The sequence below is a fragment of the Spermophilus citellus genome, assembly GCF_964194105.1.
Source record: "Spermophilus citellus genome assembly, chromosome: 16".
NCBI classification, from domain to species: Eukaryota; Metazoa; Chordata; class Mammalia; order Rodentia; family Sciuridae; genus Spermophilus; species Spermophilus citellus.
The window spans coordinates 9,489,354-9,508,680 of record NC_138196.1 but is presented as its reverse complement, the minus strand read 5'-3'; the positions used below and the strand labels follow the sequence as shown (position 1 = coordinate 9,508,680).

The following is a 19,327-nucleotide window of genomic DNA, read 5'->3' as shown; positions in this document are numbered from 1 at the left end:
CCAGTGCTGGGGAAGAGACTAGAAAACAGGTACTTTCAAAAGTTATTGATGGAAATATAAACTGTTACAGTAAATTAAATTATTACAGTAAATGACACTATTTTGGCAATGTAACCTTTAAATATCTAATAAAACTAAATGCTCACACCTTTGACTCTGATATGAATTTAGAGAACTTGTCATACAAAAATAATAGAATCAAAACATACTGGATGTGCAATGATAATTTTTATTACAACATTGTAGTGGCAAAAAATGAAGAAAACCTGAATATTCACAAATGGAATAATTTTGAGTAGAATTGTAGTACATTCCTATTATGGAATAACATTCCTATTATGGAATGTTATTCAGCTATTGTGGAGTTGGCCCTATGTGGCAACTTGGATGTAGCATTGAAAAGGACAGCAAATGGTCAAGTAAAGCTTCTTATTTGGTCCTACTAATATAAAATGCACAACAATATATGATGAAAGCTAAGCGCAAAAATGAAGAAAGGTAAGGAAGTGTCAGCTGTGCTGGTGATGGTGGTCACTAAGGAGGTGAAGGGAGGGGAGGAGACCTTGGTTCTTTTCCACTTGGTACAGTAAGCATGTGATGCTCTTACAGTTAAGAAAAGATAAAAAAGAATTTTATCAACTTAAGAAATTTTCTAGGAAACATTTTTTTCTTTTGAAATGTATTTCTTCTTTTTATTCTGATTTGTTATAATAGGACAGCATAATGCATTACAATTCATATTACATATATAGAACACAATTTTTCATATCTCTGGTTGTATACAAAATATATTCACACCATTCGTACATGTGCTTTGGATAATGATGTCCATCTTATTCTACTATCATTTCTAACCCTATGCCTCCTCCCTTCCCCTCTCAACCCTTTCCCTATCTAGAGTTCATCTATTCCTCCCATGCTCCCCCTACCTACCCACTATGAAACAGCCTGATGCAGGTTGTTTTAATGAATCATAATAATAGCCATTATTTATCAGGTGGTTAGTATGTTAGGAAACATTTTTAATCAAGAAGAACCTGGATGTCTTAAATAATAAAGATGTGAATGTGCTTTTTATAAATCACAGCAACATTTGTTTTTATTCCCAATTATCAGGATTTGCAGTAATGTTCTAATGTGCTAAGGGTTCTGTTGTTATACTTCTAAATATTTTTGCTTTGGGTAGGTCTGTCTTCATCGGTGGAATACAACATAATGGACTTGGAACAGGAACTTGAAAATGTAAAGGCCCTTAAGACAAAACTAGGTACTGTACTTCTTTTTCTTATGTATTGATCTTTAAAGACCTTTCTTATGTATTGTCTTTAAAGACCTTTCTTTGGTGTAGTCTGAAATACTAGAAAATTTGCAAAATCTTTAGATTATGTTAGAACTTTCTGTGTGAAGTCATTAGTAAAGACTGTCTTTTTGTTTGGGAAGAGGACAGTTATATATTCACTCACTTTTTTGTGTGTATATACTAATAACTTTCAAAGATGCTAATTCTCAAAGGTGTTACTCTTCTGTCTTCTCATTTACATTATTTATGATAAATAATCTGTAATACTTATCTTTTTTAATATTAATTTTTTAGTTATAGGTGGGCACAATATCTTTTGTTTTTATGTGGTGCTGAGGATTGAACTCAGTGCCTCACGCATGGTAGGCAAGTGCTCTACCACTGAGCCCCAGCCCCAGGCCATATTTATCTTTTAATATATCTTTTTAATGTATCTGCTATTAGGATACCTCCTTAACTGTTAATTTTGGGCAATCTGCTTATGATGAGCCTTTCAGTGTGCTGTATTCTTTGGATTTATTGAGTCTCTCAGATCTGGGAATTTATACTTTTCATCTAATTTGGAGAATTGTTGGCTGTTAACTTCTGCAAATATATTTTTCCTTGTCTCCCTACCCTTTTATCAGGAGCTCAAGTTATGTGTAGATTAGCCCATAGCTTGAGGATGCTTCTGTGCTTTTTTATCTCTTTTCTTTTTGTTTCATTTTTGACGGTCTTTGACTGTCCTTTCACTAATCTTTATTCTACAGGTCTGACCTGCCTTCTGCATGTCTGACCCATGTGTGTTTCTATTCCCAGTTACTAGGATTTATAATTTGCATCAGAGAGTGCAGTTTTCATTTCTGTAAGTTCTCTTTGGGTCTGGTATCTTTCACACCTCTAATTAACATTTCAATCTCTGTCTTCCACCTTTATGAAAATAAGGAACATAATCATGACACCACTTGGAATGTTTTTGTTTTATAAGTCTAACATTTGTGTTGATTCTTGAAAAGTTTGGATTGATTTTCTTCCTCATTATTGGTAGTATTTTGTGCTTCTTTGCATGCTTGGTAGTTTTTGATTTGAAAATTTTGGGGGTGCTGTTTTTTTGGGGGATATTGGGGATTGAGCTCAGGGGCACTTGACCACTGATCCACACCCCCAGTCCTGTTTTGTATTTTATTAGAGACAGGGTCTCACTGCATTGCTTAATGCCTCGCTTTTGTTGAGGCTTGAACCCATCCTCCCGCCTCGGCCTCCCAAGCCACTGGGATTACAGCTGTGCACCACCTCACCTGGCTTGGGTGCCATTTTTGTTACTTCCAGAAGTGAGGCGTTTTGTTTTGGAGAGCAGCGAATTCACTTGTAAACCATGTGATGTTACTGTGTCTTGGTGTGAAGCCTTATGAGGCCGGATGAGAGCTCTACCACATTCAGGGCTGATTTTCCCCTGCCTCTTAGGCAGCCACTGTTCTTGGCCCTTGCTGATTGCCAAGTTCTGTTCCCTCCGACTTTTGTGTGGAGTGTTTCCTGACGTGTCTGATCTGATCATTACTGAGCACATGACTGGCCCTTTGCAGGCCCTGGGCGTTCTTTGCCTGTGTTGCAGTCTCCTCTCAGGGACGGTGCTCTGTATGCGTCAGCAGATTTGGTCCCCTCAGGTCTTCTGCTCAGGAATGAGCAGATCTCTCCTTGGGTTCATCTTCCCTGTGCCATGGTCTGGGGACTCACAAGAAGGTTGGTCAAACAGACTTATACTCTTTGTTTCCCTTCTTCAGGGATCACTGTCCTGCCCCAATAAGAAGTCAACTGTCTTGAAAACTGTCATTTCAAATATGGGTTCTTTCTGGTTCTTAATTCTTTCAGGCTGGATGGCAAATCTGTGCCCTGTCATTCCATCCTCAAAAGTCCAGAATTAGGTTTTCAAAATCAGATATGTTCATTTTAATTTCTGTAAGTAATATTATATTGCCTCAAGTTATCTTAGTCATTTTACTGTGGATGGATTTCAGATATGTTTCCAGTATTTTGCTTTTAAGAATAATGTTGTTTAAGCATTTTTGTGCGTGTCTTTTAGTGTATGTTTTTTTCAGGACACACTCTAGAAGTGAATTACATTGTACTTAAGTATATTCACTTTTGTAGATAAATGCTAAGTTCTTTCCTAAGTATTTGCATTATTTTGCATTCCTACTAGGCATAGTAGGATTCCCTATTGTCCCCATCCTTGCTAACACTTGACAATGTAGAACTTTTAAATGTGTACCAATGTAGTGGATGGACATGGTGTTCCATTGGTGTTCTCATCACATGTTCCATTCTGTGATTGCAGGGCCCTTCTAGCTTCTGCTTGGAAACACTCTTTGGAATTTCACTTAGTACATGTGTCCTGCAGTGATTCTTTCAGTTTCTGTTTGTCTGGAAACATTCACTTTGTAGGGCATTTTTTAACAGAATGGAGAATTCTTATTTGTTACTTTTCTGCATTATGGAGATGTCATCCCAGTGTCTTCTGGTTTCTGGTTTAAAGTCATATTGTTGGTTTTCGAAGGGCTTTCGATATTTCCTTTTTGTCTTTGTTTAGCTGTTTTACATTGATGTGCTCAGATTTTTGTTTGTTTGTTTGTTTCATGTGTATGTATTTTTTTGGTTTCTTGATTATGGTTCTTAAGATGTCTGTGCCTTCATGACTGTGGCTTGATGTCCTTCACCCACTTGGGAGAATTATTGGTCATCATCTCACCAAACACTGTTTCTGCCTCATTCTCTCAGTTATATACATGGCAGACATTGTCACTCTTATTCTTGTCCATATGTCCCTCCTTTTTCATTTCCATGTTTCAACTGTGATACTTTCTGCAAGTCTTGTTTTCTATTTCACCATCTTTTCAGCTATGCCATAACTATTCCAAACTATCTGTTGAACTCTTAATTTTTGTTATAGTTTTTTTTTCTAGTTCTAGAATTCATGTTTGGTTATTTTTATTGGTTCAAACTTACTTGTGAAATTTCCCATTTTGTCACTTACCTTATTGAACCTATCAATCATTTCAGGCCTCTTTCTGATAAGCCCATAAGTGGATCAACTGAGGGTCTGTCTTGCTCTTTATCCTGCCTTCTGGACATGCTTGACTCAAAGCTAGACTTTTCTAACAGAATCATAGAAATTGAATGCTGTTTTCTTCTTTCTGAGCAGTTTCACTTTGGCCTCTGGTGGGCAGTAGAGTGAGACATAACAACTTAGTCCTTCTGGGCTGGTCTGTTTCCAGCATGACCTTGATCCTGGGTTATGGCATTTCATTGGTCCTCACTGAAAACCTGGCTATTTTGATCAGGCTTTTTTAATGAACTCTAGCTTGCTTCTCAAGAAACTTGAGCCAGCAGAGCTTTGCTGGGCTTCCAGCCAGGGCTCCATCCTTCTGCTCTCCACAGTCTCTTGGCTACTGAGGCTTTCTGGGAGAGTGGGTCTGCATGTCAGGTTCTCTTCTTTGCCCTTCCTTTCTCTCTATAATGGTGGCATCTCAAATTCTGGCTGCCCTGGTAGCCCCAAACTCCAGGGTTTGTCTCCCTGGCCCTGTTGAGTTTTCTGAGAGTTTTGCTTTAACTTCGTTGTCTCCTGACTACTGATTTCTGCTTGATCTCTGAGTCTCATGGGTCCATGCCAGCTGCTTATTGGAAAACACCTTTGGGATAAAGTGGTGTACATGGGGGGGCTCACCTGCACACAATTCAGAGAATATTGGCTCCTAGTTCTCCTATCTGGGTAGCTTTCTGTCTTAATGTAGATGCTTTAAAAGTGGAATTTCCTTTGTCCAGGTGTTCTTGGCAGGGGTACTGGAATAGTTCATGGTGTCCTTGGTATCTAGCCATGGATGTCTACTTCTAGCCTTCAGAAAGCTGGGAGTGTCCCTGAGACTAGAGGAAAGTTTATGTATGTTATTGTACTCATTCAAGGGTATGTCTATGTCAGTATGTATATCTATACCAAATGCAAAGCTTTCTGTATTTCAAGTAAGCTGTATATTTACAGTATGTTTACATAAAAATGGAATTGTCTTTACAGGGATAAAATTTAGGCCTCCCAGAATTGAGCTGTTTAACACAGTGAACTGATTTTTTTTTTTTTTTGTACCAGGGATTGACCTAAGGGGCACTTAACCACTGGACTACATATCCAGCTCTGTCTTTATTTTATTTAGAGACAGGGTCTCACTGAGTTGCTTAGCGCCTCACTTTTGCTGAGGCTGGCTTTGAACTTGGGATCCTCCTGCCTCAGCTTCCCTAGCCTTTGGGATTATATGTGTACGCCACTGCACCTGGCACAAACTGATGTTAAAACTCTGATTTTTGTAATTTATGAAGGAAAATTGAAAGTAATTTATGCTTTTCAAAATGGGAAAAAATAATGTATACTGCTAATATCATGATGGGATGAAAATATAAATCTGGAGATAATTTTTAGAAATTTCTGAAATTTTTGTCTTGTTTTTTCCTTCTAATAGAGAGGCGAAAAAAGGCTTCAGCATGGGAAAGAAATCTGGTGTATCCCGCTGTTATGATTTTACTTCTTATTGAGACAGTAAGAATTTATTTTCATTCTTCGTAAAGCATATTATATTTTATTTACTTTAGCCTTTGAGTATTGTAGCTTTCAGCTAAATGGTTTCTAGTGAACAAGATTTTCTATTGAACAAGATTAAAATGCGTTTATACTTTTGTTAGAGCAAAGATGGAAGGTAATGCCAATTAGAAAAAGTCCTCAATTGTCTGTTTCCTGAGGAAATTCAGACTTTTGTCTCATTTGAGAAAACAAGATGTTGTAGAAACCCTAGTTTAAACTTGGTGAAAGGATATGAAAATTACATTGTGAAATTAATTCTGTTGATACTTTACATGTCTGAGATCTGTAGAGTTGTGGGTTTCCAATTGGTGAGACTACTTAGTGAATGGTCTATCTCATTATCTTTTGTCATAAGCTTTGAAATCATAATAATTTGCAGAATTTTAAAGAATTTACCCTGGAGCATTTATACGTCATCTGCTTTGTTTGTGGAATTTGGTCTTGGCTGCTTTCCCTCTGTTCTGGAGCATGCATTTGGTCCTGTAGACTTATCATCTGCATGTTGGAACCAAGAGCTGACCCAGCCCAATCTTTGTGTTGCAGGCTATCTCGGTCCTACTGGTGGCCTGTAATATTCTCTGTCTGCTGGTTGATGAAACATCAATGCCGAAGGGAGCAAGGGTACAGTAAAGTGCTTTCCTCTCTTTTGCAAATGTGTTCTGTGTATAGACCTGAGTGTTTTTAGTAAGTGAATGAAAACATTTGCCTTTCTGTGAGGTCAAGTTGTATGACTTTCTTTATGGAAAGAGTTTTCAAACAGTGTTTTTATAAATATTGATTTCTCTATTTTTTTTTTTTTTTACTTTGAGTTGTCCTTTTTTTCAGGTTGCAGAGTTCTCTTTAAACTCTGGTATCAGAGTTAAACTTGGTTTTACTGAAATTCCTATTGGTGATTCTTTAAGAAAATGCATGCTCTAAAATAGTGATGTATAAAGAGTATACCTGTTAGACTCATTGGATTTTTTTTTTAACCCAGGGCCTCAGGCATGCTAGGCAAGCACTCTGCCACTGAGCTGCATCCCCTGTCCACTCACTGGATTTTTCAAAGATCTAAATATACAGCTATAGGGACTTATACTTTAACTGTATCATACATTTTGTGAAACTATAACAAAATATACAGTTACTGGATAAAAGTATTTCTTTTCATGAATTAACTTTTTTCCTGATTTAAAAATCGATGATGTTATTTAATTGTATTGATGAACCTCTTTGAATATATTATTCATATGTACTATAGTTATCCTGATGTATTCATATTTGCTATTCTTTTTTTATATATTACTACAAAAGTTTGAATCCTTAAAGTGGCATTTAAATTTTGAAATTTTATTTTATTTTTCCCAAGTCACCAGCTTTTGCATTCCCCATAGCCAGATTCATGATATCACTGATCCCTCTCTGACCCAGATGACATATCCTTGTCTCTCATAGGAACAAGCCAGTGTCTGTCTTAATTCCTTCCCTTCGGTTTCAGAAAAAGATCCCCTGTTCTTTCAAAGACCGATTTCTTTAGCCATTTTCTTGATTCACTCAACCACCAGCCTGCTTGGGACCTTGTGCCATCTGCCACTGCCATCGCCATACTTAGTTGTGCAAACCTACCGACTTCCCAGGTGCCTCATTCTGCACAATAAACAAGATGGTACTCCTTCTCCATCTTAGCCTTGTCTTTGTATCTCTCAAACCATGGGTTGACCAGGAAGTCATTCCTGTATTGACTGCCCGTTGACTCTTTAATCCATTTTAATATGCCATCAAGACAAAGTAAGTCCCAAGCTCTGTGGCACATTTTTATACTACCCCCCTGAGTGGATATTAGAGAGTGACATGTACCTTTAAGGGCTTCCTGTATGATTGTACAGATAAATTAGTTCATCTTAATCCTGCTATAGCTTTCTCTTAAAATGGAATATTCCAAAAATATTTTCCATTTTAGTCAACATGGATTTGCAGGGGAGTAAAGTGTCTTTTCCTCACCCAGCGTACGGTTCATGAGAGGTCTCTATATCAAAAGAGATCAATGAGAGAAAAGTGAACATATTTATTTAACATAAGTTTTATGTGACACAGGAGCCTTCAGAAGTGAAGACTCAGAGAAACAGGGAACCCTGTGTCTTTATTCTGAGGTTTGAAGCAGATTGGTCAGTGGAGTGGTGGCCCTAAGAGGGTATGGTTTACTTGGTGTGTCCTTTGTCTTCAGAGAGGGGAATTCTCCTGGTATCTGGGGTTAGAGAAAACCTAGGGTCCTCCCTTTGTCCCTCCCCACAATAAGGGTCCCATGGTCTGCTTCAGAGAACTTTGAGAGGTCAGAGAGTGATCTTTGTAGGTCTTCTCAAATACCGAGGTGTCAGGTTTTGGGGTAGCATGTTCTAAATCCAATCATTTTCTATTGACATCATTCTTTTTGTCTTCAAAATATTGGCAAGAAATTGATAAATTCCTTTCCCTTTGTTTATATCTGAGATTTTCATAGCTACTCTTACATTTGTTGGCAAAATTGAGTGGATATATAATGTGTATGATAATATTTATTGGCTTATTTTTTATTAGTCTGACTACACATTCTTATCTCTGGTGGTGTTATATAAGCTGACTAGTAGAACAGTAATTCATATGCAGATCATTCCTTTAATATTTAGTTGTAAGATTTGAAAATATTGTTTGCAATTTACTAGGGAATTATATTTTGCCTGTCAGGGCTCATTAAATTAATATATTTTGTCTGGTTTGATTTTTTTTTTAAAGTTCTAGGTTTTGAAATAGATGTGACATTTAGGGGAAAAATGATGCATTACTTTTTAACAATCTGTGTTAAGTTATATTTTTTGTAACTCTGAGTTTCTAAGAAAGATTTGGGGAAGGGAAATAGGATAGGCATCTACTTTCTTTCTAAGCTTAGCTTAACTCTGACACAATTAATTTGTGTAATTCTGTATGTTGCCTTAGCCTTCAGATGAGTATATTTTCTATCCCTATTGTAACATTCTATTTGTAAAACATTTATCCCAAGAATATTTAAGATCTATTTTCTCAAGTAGCAAATTGCTACACTTTTTAACAGTAAGTATAATATCATTTTGGCAAGTACATTAAATTACATTTGAGGTAAATCAGATTTTTTTTTTGAGCTTGTTAAAGTTGTTAACATGGTAGCTGAATTTGTTGATGAATTCAGTCTGATGTCATGTTTCATTGGCCTTTGAAAGCCTACATGTTATTTCAAGGTATTAAACATTCTTAGTTTCAACTGTCTAATGTTTGTGAAACAACGATTTTAGGAAAACTAAATATAGTGGTGTCAGTGGATTCTGAATTTTTTTTTTTTCTCTTCCAGGGGCCTGGAATAGGAAATGCCTCTCTCTCTACATTTGGTTTTGTGGGAGCTGCACTTGAAATCATTTTGATTTTGTATCCTTTCTTTAACTGAATTTTCTGTCTGTTAACAAGTTTTCTGTCTAGTTTCTGGGACAGTGGTAATTTACTAAGACACTTGTCTGGAAGAGAAAACAGGTCAGTCTTCCCCAAGCACTCAAAGTGGTGTTTTGTTTTGTTTTGTTTTTGCTGTGGGCCTTAAGACCTTTGGGAGGTTGCTGAGAACTCATGGAAACTCGCATTCTTCTGAAGAGTTTTCCTTGATTCTCACAGCTATCTTATGGTGTCTTCTGTTGTTGGTTTCTATAGTCTCCGATTTTTTGGAAACTTTACACCCAGGAAGGATGACACAACTATGACGAAGGTAAGGTAAAGTCTGAGGCAACTGTGGCCCTCTTTTGCCTTACAAGACAAACGGATTGTTTTATTTAGTAATTGCTCCGAATGGTTCATCTGCTGTGATAGGTGTTGGTTTGCAAGCTAAGTAAACACAAGCAGGAAGATTTTCAGAATGCTGAGTGAGTGGGAAAAAGGATGAGCTCTGTTTGATTTGGATGGGGTCCATTCACTTGTAAATGCACAGAACTGCAGAGCTTGTTCACTGCTATAGAAGGGTCCTGAAAGGACTCTTTTGCCTATAAAGAAAACGTATTGCTAATGAGTAACTTTGATTGTACTAACTCTACTTCTGGGAGCTTGTCTGAAATCTGAAGAACTTAGTTGCTACAAGTAGTAGAGACAAAGTATCTCAAATTTGAATAATTAAAGTAAGTCAGAAGAGTTTTATTCAGAAACATTTTGTAGTCTGAGGTTAATTTGACTTTGTACAATATGTCATTGCCTTCATAATAAAGGCTGTTATCTTATATAGTGATTGAATCTCTGGAAAATGTTCCCACAGGCTGACAAAGAATGACTAATAAGAGTTGCTGGCTTACTTTTTTCTTCCATCGTATGTTTCTTATTTTTAACTTATTTAAAAAGGAGAAGATATATTACACACACACACACACACACACACACACACACACACACTTACACACATATATAGTGTTACAGCTTCTTTAAAGTCAGTAGTTGAGGGTTTTTTAAAATCTAGTTTAAATGATCGTAAGTATTAATAAACATTTCGCTCCTCTTATTAAATGTGAACAAATAGCCTAGGACACCTTGAAAACGAGTGACTAAGTTCAGATGTTTAATAGCAGACACTTTTAAAATTAGATCTTAAAGAGAAGTAGATCTTACATAAGAGAACTTGAACAGTAGTCTGGTTTTAAAAATATAGTAAGAAGAATCAAATATATTTTTTTATATTTGACAAGCAAAGCTTTTTGAAATTGGCAATCATACCAATAATGTGAAGTATATTGTCTAAGTGAAAAGTGACATGAGTGTTCCATGACTGTGTGTGTGTGTGCCAGGTACTGTGAATATTTTATAGAATTCACAGTTTTATTCTCGCAGTTCTGTCCTGAGCAGTCAGCATCGCTCAGAAGCTGGCTGAGTGCGGCAGTGACCCACAGGGTGGGTGGTGCACTGTCATCCTGCTGCCCGGTTGCCCAGTATTCTTTCTGATCTCTCCTCATAGATCATTGGTAATTGTGTATCAATCTTAGTCTTGAGCTCTGCTCTACCTGTGATGTCAAGAACTCTGGGTAAGTTTAAATGAGAAATGTTCATTTAAAACCTTTTTTCTTAAAGATACTGTTACTAAACCTTTTTAACTTTTATTTTTTCAACTCTTTTAAAAAGATCACCTTTAAAATATAATGTTTCTTCCTACATTGTTATACCTTTAGTTCTGTACTTGGCCATACCAAGACAAACACTTTCATCAAATAAAAACCATTAAAAAAAATTTAAAGTGTTTCTTCTCCAAACAATAGACTCCCCCCCTTCTCAGCCCCCACCACATTCACAACTTTTGAATCTTCCAGTGAGGAAACTGTCTTTAAAAAAACATTTTCATCTAGAAAATATTAAACTAATGTCTTTTTTTGAATGTAAAATTTAGTATGTAGTTTAAAAAACTGGAAAATTGTAAACTCATTTTAAGCTGCTTTGTATCCATGAGAGTAGAGTTGAAAAATATGCATGATACAGTTTCTGGGAGCATATGCTTGTTCCAAGGACGTCCTTGGTCCTCAGTCTCTCTTTGCCTGTCAATCAGATCATTTCCTTAGTTTGTCATTATACAGAGGATTCTGATCATCTTTTAAAAGTAAAACAGATTTCTACTTTGTCACTGAAAGGTCATTTGACCTTCTATATAAAATATTAATTATAGAGGTTCAGTTCTTGCCTAGGTATTATTTCAAACAATACTTTCTATTGGACCGTTTTGTATAATTTTCTAGATTCAGGTTTTAACTTAGGAAACTAATGATTATAGAAACATCAGTAACGCACTCTGAAACAACTGTAGTGCCTCTGGGTTTCTTCTGCTTTAGCTGTCATGTTGCCTCCATTATTGATTCAAGGCTAACGGCCATCAGCAGTGCAGGCTGTGCATGAAAGTGGGGGCTTCATTTTTTTAATAGAAAGTGTAAAGTGGACATGTAAAGGGACCACTGGAAACCCATTTACTTAGTCCATCAAATAATTTTGGTGATATGACAGCCACCCTGCCATTTAAACATTTAGAAAGCTTATGTACTGTGCTCTGTTACTTAAGATTAGTTGCTCATTATTAATAGATACTGATTTTATGAAGAAAATTACAGACTGAATATAGTTTTAATACAAAGAAAAAAAAGCAGGGCAAAATTCACTTTTTGAGGCCTGACAAATTAAATTCCTGAGTAGTTTTCCATAGAGATAAATAAAAAGGAGAAAAGAAAGATGGAACAATTAAGATGCAGCTAACAAATGCCGGGGCCCAGCTGTCCAAACAGGATTAATGGAGTGCATTAGGGTACAGTGAGTCATGTGGCGCTTTGCAAGGTGTCAGCCCGCTCGGCAGTGCAGGGTATGCCCAGTGGCACTGCACAGATGAAAAGGAGTAGATACGCTAAACAGATGCACAGAGGCTTTTCACAGTGTTAAAGCAAATTTCTAGACTAAAAGATAAAGCTTTATTTTAGTATTATGGGAAATGCAAACTAGAGAGTTACTTTGTAATTCCTCTATTAACTCTTTAGAATTGAGTCTTTGATTTTAAGAAGGTAAAATATAGAGAATTGTCATGAATATTATCCTAGTGTATAGCAGGATTTCAATTTACTAGCTGAAAAGCTTATAAGACTAGAATAGAGGACGTACTTAACAATCAAATTCCAAGCTGTGAAATTTTCCACTCTTTTCTCCTCGCCTCTCACAAGGAAATCTGACCTTACGTGGTCTCATTTGCTCCTGCAGGATCAGCCAGCAGTGTCTCATCACTTAGGTGACATAAGAGAGACAGTAACAAGGAGAATCATAATTTAACTGAATCGTGCATTTTCCCTCTTATTCCAATAATTTTCTAGTGAAGACTGTAATTTTAATTGGAAATTGAAAATACATCAAACCTAGTAAGATTAATTTGGCGATATTTTTGCTTCAAAAGTGAAAAATGTTCTGTGGGTGTTTTTCTCTTTTGAAAAAATTGCTGAATTCTATTATTGTTTTATTATAGGCATTATAAATTAAAGCTTTAAGTTCATAATGTGAAATAATACATTTATTAAAGAATTCCTTTTAACATTTAAAGCTTGTTAATATTTGAATGAAGAAAATTTTGTACTATTTAGATAAAGTCACCAATAAATTTAATAAGGATGTCACATGCCACAAAGAATTAAGTGGCAAGGAATGTTTTGACCAGGTTAAAAAGGAATGTTTTGACCAGGTACTTCAGTCAAACATAATGATAGTTTTATTGCCCATAGGAAGTACAAAGACTCTTCTTAAAATTTTGTGTTTGAACCCTTTAAAGCCCTTCTAAAGTTTTGAGCCATGCCAGTGTTCCAAAACATTATTTTGTTGAACATTTAGACTTTAGTTTTGAAGAATCCAAATTGGGTTTGTGGGGTCATTTGATATCTGTTACCTTTAGTAAAGGGTTTACTGTTTACTTTAATGAACTCTCCAAGTGGTAAGAGGAGATGGTTGCAAACGGGGTACAAACAGAACAGGATCAAATTGGTCATCTAGAGATATCTCAACTTCTCTATAACTATTTCAAGTTTAGATGTTGCAGTGAATTCCTTAAGAATAGATTTCGTATGATTGCTGTCATGCTCTTCATTTTGCTTAATCAAGAAAACAATGAAAGGTTGACATCTTTTCATTGCTCTTCATTTTGAAATTTCTAATGATGGAGAAATTTTTCTCAAATGCAGATAACAGTATTTGAAATGCTTTCGCTAATTTTTGCTTCAGAAATATTTTATCTTTATTCTAGATGGTCTTTCTTGCATAAAATATGCAAAGTCCATAATACAGATTTTTTTAAAAAGTGTTTTTTGGCATTTTAATAAAAATATAATTTCAAATGAAGTTGAATTTATTTTTAGTATTTCTACATGTTTCTCATCCAGGTCCATGCAGTCTGTCACCCATAAAGGAGACACAGTGGGTTACTCTCTTATTCTCTGATGAAGGGCTCTTGTTAAAAAGTGGTCTTTTTTGGAGAAGGCTTTATATGAGTTTTTTTTTAATATGTTACTAATATTTGCCCCCAGATATACCTCTTCATTTCTCTCTGTAAAATGGAAATAAATGATCCTTTTACAGATGCTTAGCAAGGGCAAATTATGATATTGATATAAAAGTAATTTCAAGACCCATATTGAAAGTTTCTCAGCAAAAAATATTGAATGACTTAGTTATATTTAGATATATTATAGAAAATAATGAGTGAGTGGAATTAATTAACTTTTGATTATTAATGTTTTTATAGCAAACTATAAGTTTGTATATATAGTTAGGATTTTTAAGAATAAAGAATTCTTAGAAGTATTTTGTTTACGGGGCTGAGTTGTAGTTCAGTGGTAGAGTGCTTGCCTTGTACGTGTGAGGCACTGCGTTCAATTCCCAGCACCACATATAAAGAAGTAAATAAAAATAAAGGTCCATCAACAACTAAAAAAAATTTAAAGAAATATTTTGTGTCAAATGTCTAAGGGGGCAACTAATGATAATTCCCTGGAAATTCATGTTCCCTGTGTCTCCTTATTGTGTTTTTGATACTACACTGATTTAGGGAGATGAAAAATGGTCTGAGAAAATGACACATTGTTCAGATGAATCTAGACTTAGCCATCTGTTGATACTCAGATACCTTAGTTTGCTATAAAATAAAATAAATTTTATATGAAAATAATCCCAGATCATTTAGCTAGAAGGAACCTGAAGAGGTAATTTTAAAAATGTTACAGTTAAAGTATTAGTTAAAACTAGACAGTTACAATGAGGGTTCAGGCTAGAATGGCTTCAGACCACCAGTTTGAATCCTAGTCCCTAGTTTCCAGAAACCATTTTGGTTTATAGCTTTTCAAATATTATCTTGTAAATGTGGGTGTGAGTGTGTTCTCTACAGGAAATTTTAACTCTCACCTGGATGTGACTTTGTTTCTAATTATTTTATTAGCATTCTTGTTCCCTTTGATGGCTCTTGACTTTGTGTGCTGCCCAGTGGGAGTTAAAAGAAGAAAAGATTTTGAAATAATTTACTCTATCAGAACTCAGTCATCTGAAACTGAATTTCAAACCCAAACATATGACTATCTCTATGTGTAGGTTACTGGTGACCTCCTAATTGTCTACTCTTGTGGATTCTGATTTTATCTTAATTAATCTGGCATTTGCTGTTTGTAACCTTGGCCCTCCCCCACCACTTCTTTATTTCTGAGCACCAAGGCCTTCTTTTCTCCTTCTCCTCTAGCTTTGCTGCTGTGCACCTACTACAACACATCACTTGTTCCCACTTCCAAACCTTCAACTTACCACCCACCCCTAAGCTAGGCAGAGGGGCCCAGCTCTGCTCCAAGCAGGGTTCCACTGCCATCCCATACTGGTCCTTTCTAAATCAGAGCCTGTTGTGCTTTTCTCTGAATTCAGTCTTTGGAACACTTCTATCCAAAAGGCCAAATCAGAACCTTAAAGAATTTTGGCAGGCTCCTCTGCCATCTTGCAGTGATATTCAGTAGCAGTACTAGGTTTCATCTTCCTCCCCATGTTTCTCTTGGAAAAGTGAAGAGTTTGATAGTGTTGAAAGCAGAGAGCTGTATGTGACTTTCTCTTAATAGTTCATCCTTGAAAGGAGTGTCGTGGATTCTAAGCAGGTGTCCTCCCTCCCTCCCTCCCTCCTTCCTCCCTCCTTCCTTCCTTTCTTTCCTTTTTCTTTTTTTTTTTTTCTTTTGAGAAGGGTGGAGTAAGAAGACACTAAGCCAAACCAGAAGAACTAAGAAAGTATTTAGTTTTGCAATTTAATTTCTCCCACAGTGAGAAAGTGTGATTGGGAGGTGTCGCAGAGGCCCTTTCTGGAGAGTTTCTCCAGGAGGATAGACAGCTGCCTTCCACCTTGCAAGGCTAAGGCATTCACTTGTTTGCAAATTAGTTCTTTCTTGGAATCTGACTCGAGTTTTCCTTGGTTGGCTCTGGCTTGTCTTCAAGTTCACCTGACTGCTAAATTGAACCACCTTCTCAGGTGAACAGAGCACCCTGGCAGCGTGTAGTCATCATGAAGGTTGTTCTGAGGACTACAGATGCATTTTCCATTCCCAGGCTTTGGCTGGAGGGCTCTTGTGGCCTTCTCCCCTGACCTTTCTGTACCTGTCCAGTCTTCTGCACTCTCTGAGGCCAGTCAAATCCTGTATTGTGTGGGAAGGTGGCTTAAACTCTTGTATTTTAAACCTTGCGTCATGCCTCCTGAGTTTCTCAAGAATCTTTACATTACTTCAAGGACAAGGCCCTGTTTCTTGCATCTTTTTATCTTTCACAGCATTGGTCAGTAAGCATTTGTGATGTGAGTGCTGCTGCTTGTTGAGGTGGGCTGTGTTCTCAGAGTAGATGAACCAAGACATTCCAGTTGTCCTGATTCTATCCTGCTTCTTTTATTCTCCCAGAAGCAATTTAAAAACTTTTTTAAATTTGTTCTTTGTTAGTTATACATGACAGTAGAATATATTTTGATATATATATATATATATATATATATATATATATATATATATATATATATAGAGAGAGAGAGAGAGAGAGAGAGAGAGAGAGAATAACTTCCCATTTTTGTGGTGCTACATGATAGGAACATAGGAAAGTAATGTCCAATTCATTGTACTGTTTTTCCTGTTCCCATCCCCCCTTACTTCCTTCACTCTGCCCTGTTTAATCTGGTAAATCACTTCCTCCCTCCACCCTGGCCTATTGTGAGTCAGCATCCACATATCAGAGAGAACATTTGGCCTTTGGTTGTTTTTTGGGGATTGGCTTATTTCGCTTAGCATGACAGTCTCCAGTTCAATCCATTTACCGGCAAATGCCATAATTTCTTTCTTCTTTATGGCTGAGTAATAGTCCATTGTGTATTTGTACCACAAGCACTTAGGTTAATTCCATAGCTTACCTATTGTGACTTGAGATGCTATAAACATGGATGTGGTTGTGTCACTGTAGTATGCTGATTTTAACTGCTTGTCTTTATTTCCATGTTCTAAACTGGTTTGACTAAGATTTTATTATTTTAAAAAGCCCTTATAACAATAGCCAAATGTGGAGGTAGCTAAAGTGTCCATCATCAGCTGAGTGGATAATCATGGCCTACCCATACAATGAAATGTTACTCAGCCCTAAGAAGGAATAATTTCTAAGTGAAGCAAGCTAGTCATCACAAGGACAAAGGCTGTGGGATTCCACTTACAAGAGGCACCTGACTCATCTCGTGCACAGAGAAAGGAGGATGGTAGTTTCCAGGTGCTGGAGGGAGAAGAGAGGAGTCGTCATTTATGGGTTCAGAGTTTCAGACTTGCCGGTTCTGGCAGTGGATGATGATGAGGTTGTACAAAAATGTAAATACCATTAATACCACTGAACTGTGCATGAACAGTGGTTAATCTGCTAAACCTTGTGTTATGTATCTTTTACCACAATTAAAAACAACAAGATGGGATGACTTACTGATTGATACATGGTACAGTATGGATCAGCCTTGAAAACATTATGCTGAATGAAGTAAGCCTGACACAAAAGGCCACACAGGGTATGATTTTGTTTAGATGAAAAGTCCTGCATAGGAGAATTCACGGAGACAGAAAGCACATGCGTGGTTCAAGAGGCAGGTGTTGATGGGTGCAGGGTTTCACTCAGAGTGATGCATGGGTGCTGGGGCTGGGCAGAGGTGGTGGTGGTCCAACATGTGAGTGTCCAGTGCCCTTGGATTATTTATTTAAAATGGTTAATTCTGTGCTATGTGAATTACACCTCAGTAAATTATTTAGAAGGAAAGAGTGTTACGTAGTAAATACTGGTTTTCTTCACTGTTCCCTGGCCACACACGACATACATAAATCCCAAGGCCTTAACTACTTCTAACTGTGTAAGTCACTTTCTCTCATTCATCTTCCAGTGCTGCACACAGTGGACAAAGGGAGCAGGCAGGAAGAACACCGTAGGTGGCTTTTGCAGTGCAGAGTCCTATCCCGGAGGGCCTCCTCTGTCCCTTCTCTGTTCCATCCCTGCCACACCCACCCCATACACAGTGAAAGCATGGCCCTGTGGTCCCCTGCTCCAAATGCTGCAAGGGTTTTTGCCATTCAGACAACACCCAGCCTCCTTAAGGGGCACCTGTGCCCTTTTATACCTAGCCCTGCCTGCATCTCCTGCCATTCCGGAGACATTCTGAGCTGTTTCTAATAAAGGCATGCTCCTCATTGTGTTGGGCAGAAAGTGTGGCTGCTGTGTTTACTCTGCCCTTGAACACACTGCTTCCTCTACCCTGAGTGTTTTTCCCCTGTCGCCAGGTGGGGCCTGCCTTGCCCAGAACCTGACATGGTGCTCAAGATGGCTCATCAGCTCAGTGGGCAGTCTCCAGGAGCCTTCCCTCTCTGCTCTCAGAACACAGTCAGACCTGCTGTGTCACACTGCATCCTGATGTCTCAGTTTCTTCTCCTGACCCAGTAGCCCAGAGGAAAGGAGCCTGCCCCACCCCATCATGCTGTGTGCACAGAGGGGTCCTGTGCTTCCTGCTCACTTTCAGATGCGCTGGGAACGCTAAGTGTCCTGCGATCTTCTCTTCCTGAGAAGACAGTTCTAGGAGGGGAATCACTGCCTTACATGCTTACTTTGAAACTCCTACAGAATCTGTATAGTGTTAAGAATATGGTAGGAAATTAAAAAAAAATCATGTCATGTATCGTGACACAAATACAGAAATATAGTTTCTCATTATCATTTCAAGGGCTGAGCCATATACTGACATATCCATGCAGGATATTGATTATATAGTCTGAAGTTTCATAAATACATTTAAACAGTTTTATTGAGATATCATTAGCATACAATTAACCCACATATTTAAAGTACAGCTTGATAAGCTTTGATTGATGTGTGCAGTCAAGATCAACAACATGCCCATCACCTTAAATGTTTTCTTTTGGCCCCATGTATTTTTCCGTCATCCTACTCCCCAGCACTACTGCCAGGCAACCAAAGACCTGCTCCCCCCCCCACCAGAGCAGTTTTAGGTTCACAGTCTAGTTGAGGGGAAGGTACAGAGATTTCCCACATACCCCTTATCACTGTCCCCCACCAGAGAAGTCTGTCTGTCTGTTATAATTGCAGTACTGCGTGGGCCCCTCTATGTCACCCAGAGTCCATAGTTTATACAAGTGTTCACACTTGGTGGTGTGCATCCTGTGGGTTTGGGCACAGGCACAATGATGTGTATCCACCATTGCCTGGAAGTCTTCTGTGCACCTCCTGCTCACCCCAGCCCCCAAGCCCCTGGCAACCACCCATCTTTTTATTGTTTCTATAGTTTTGACTTTTCCAAAATGTCACATAGATGGAATCATGGTGTATATAGTGTTTCAGAATGGCTGCTTTCAAATAGCAGTGGCATTTAC

The 19,327-nt window shown here is 37.6% G+C and overlaps 1 protein-coding gene across 1 annotated transcript; it reads left to right on the top strand.

Annotated features, from left to right (window-relative positions):
• Positions 1 to 488: 488 nt before the first annotated feature.
• LOC308635077 (limb region 1 protein homolog) lies at positions 489 to 18,377 on the top strand (the record flags this gene model as incomplete). The annotated part of the gene is made up of 9 exons (XM_081269333.1): positions 489 to 498; positions 1,178 to 1,267; positions 5,785 to 5,861; positions 6,447 to 6,524; positions 9,241 to 9,314; positions 9,552 to 9,642; positions 10,870 to 10,936; positions 17,830 to 17,871; positions 18,224 to 18,377. The coding sequence occupies 9 exons, from the start codon at positions 489 to 491 to the stop codon at positions 18,352 to 18,354; spliced, it is 660 nt and encodes a 219-aa protein (XP_081125459.1). The 3' UTR covers positions 18,355 to 18,377.
• Positions 18,378 to 19,327: the final 950 nt, after the last annotated feature.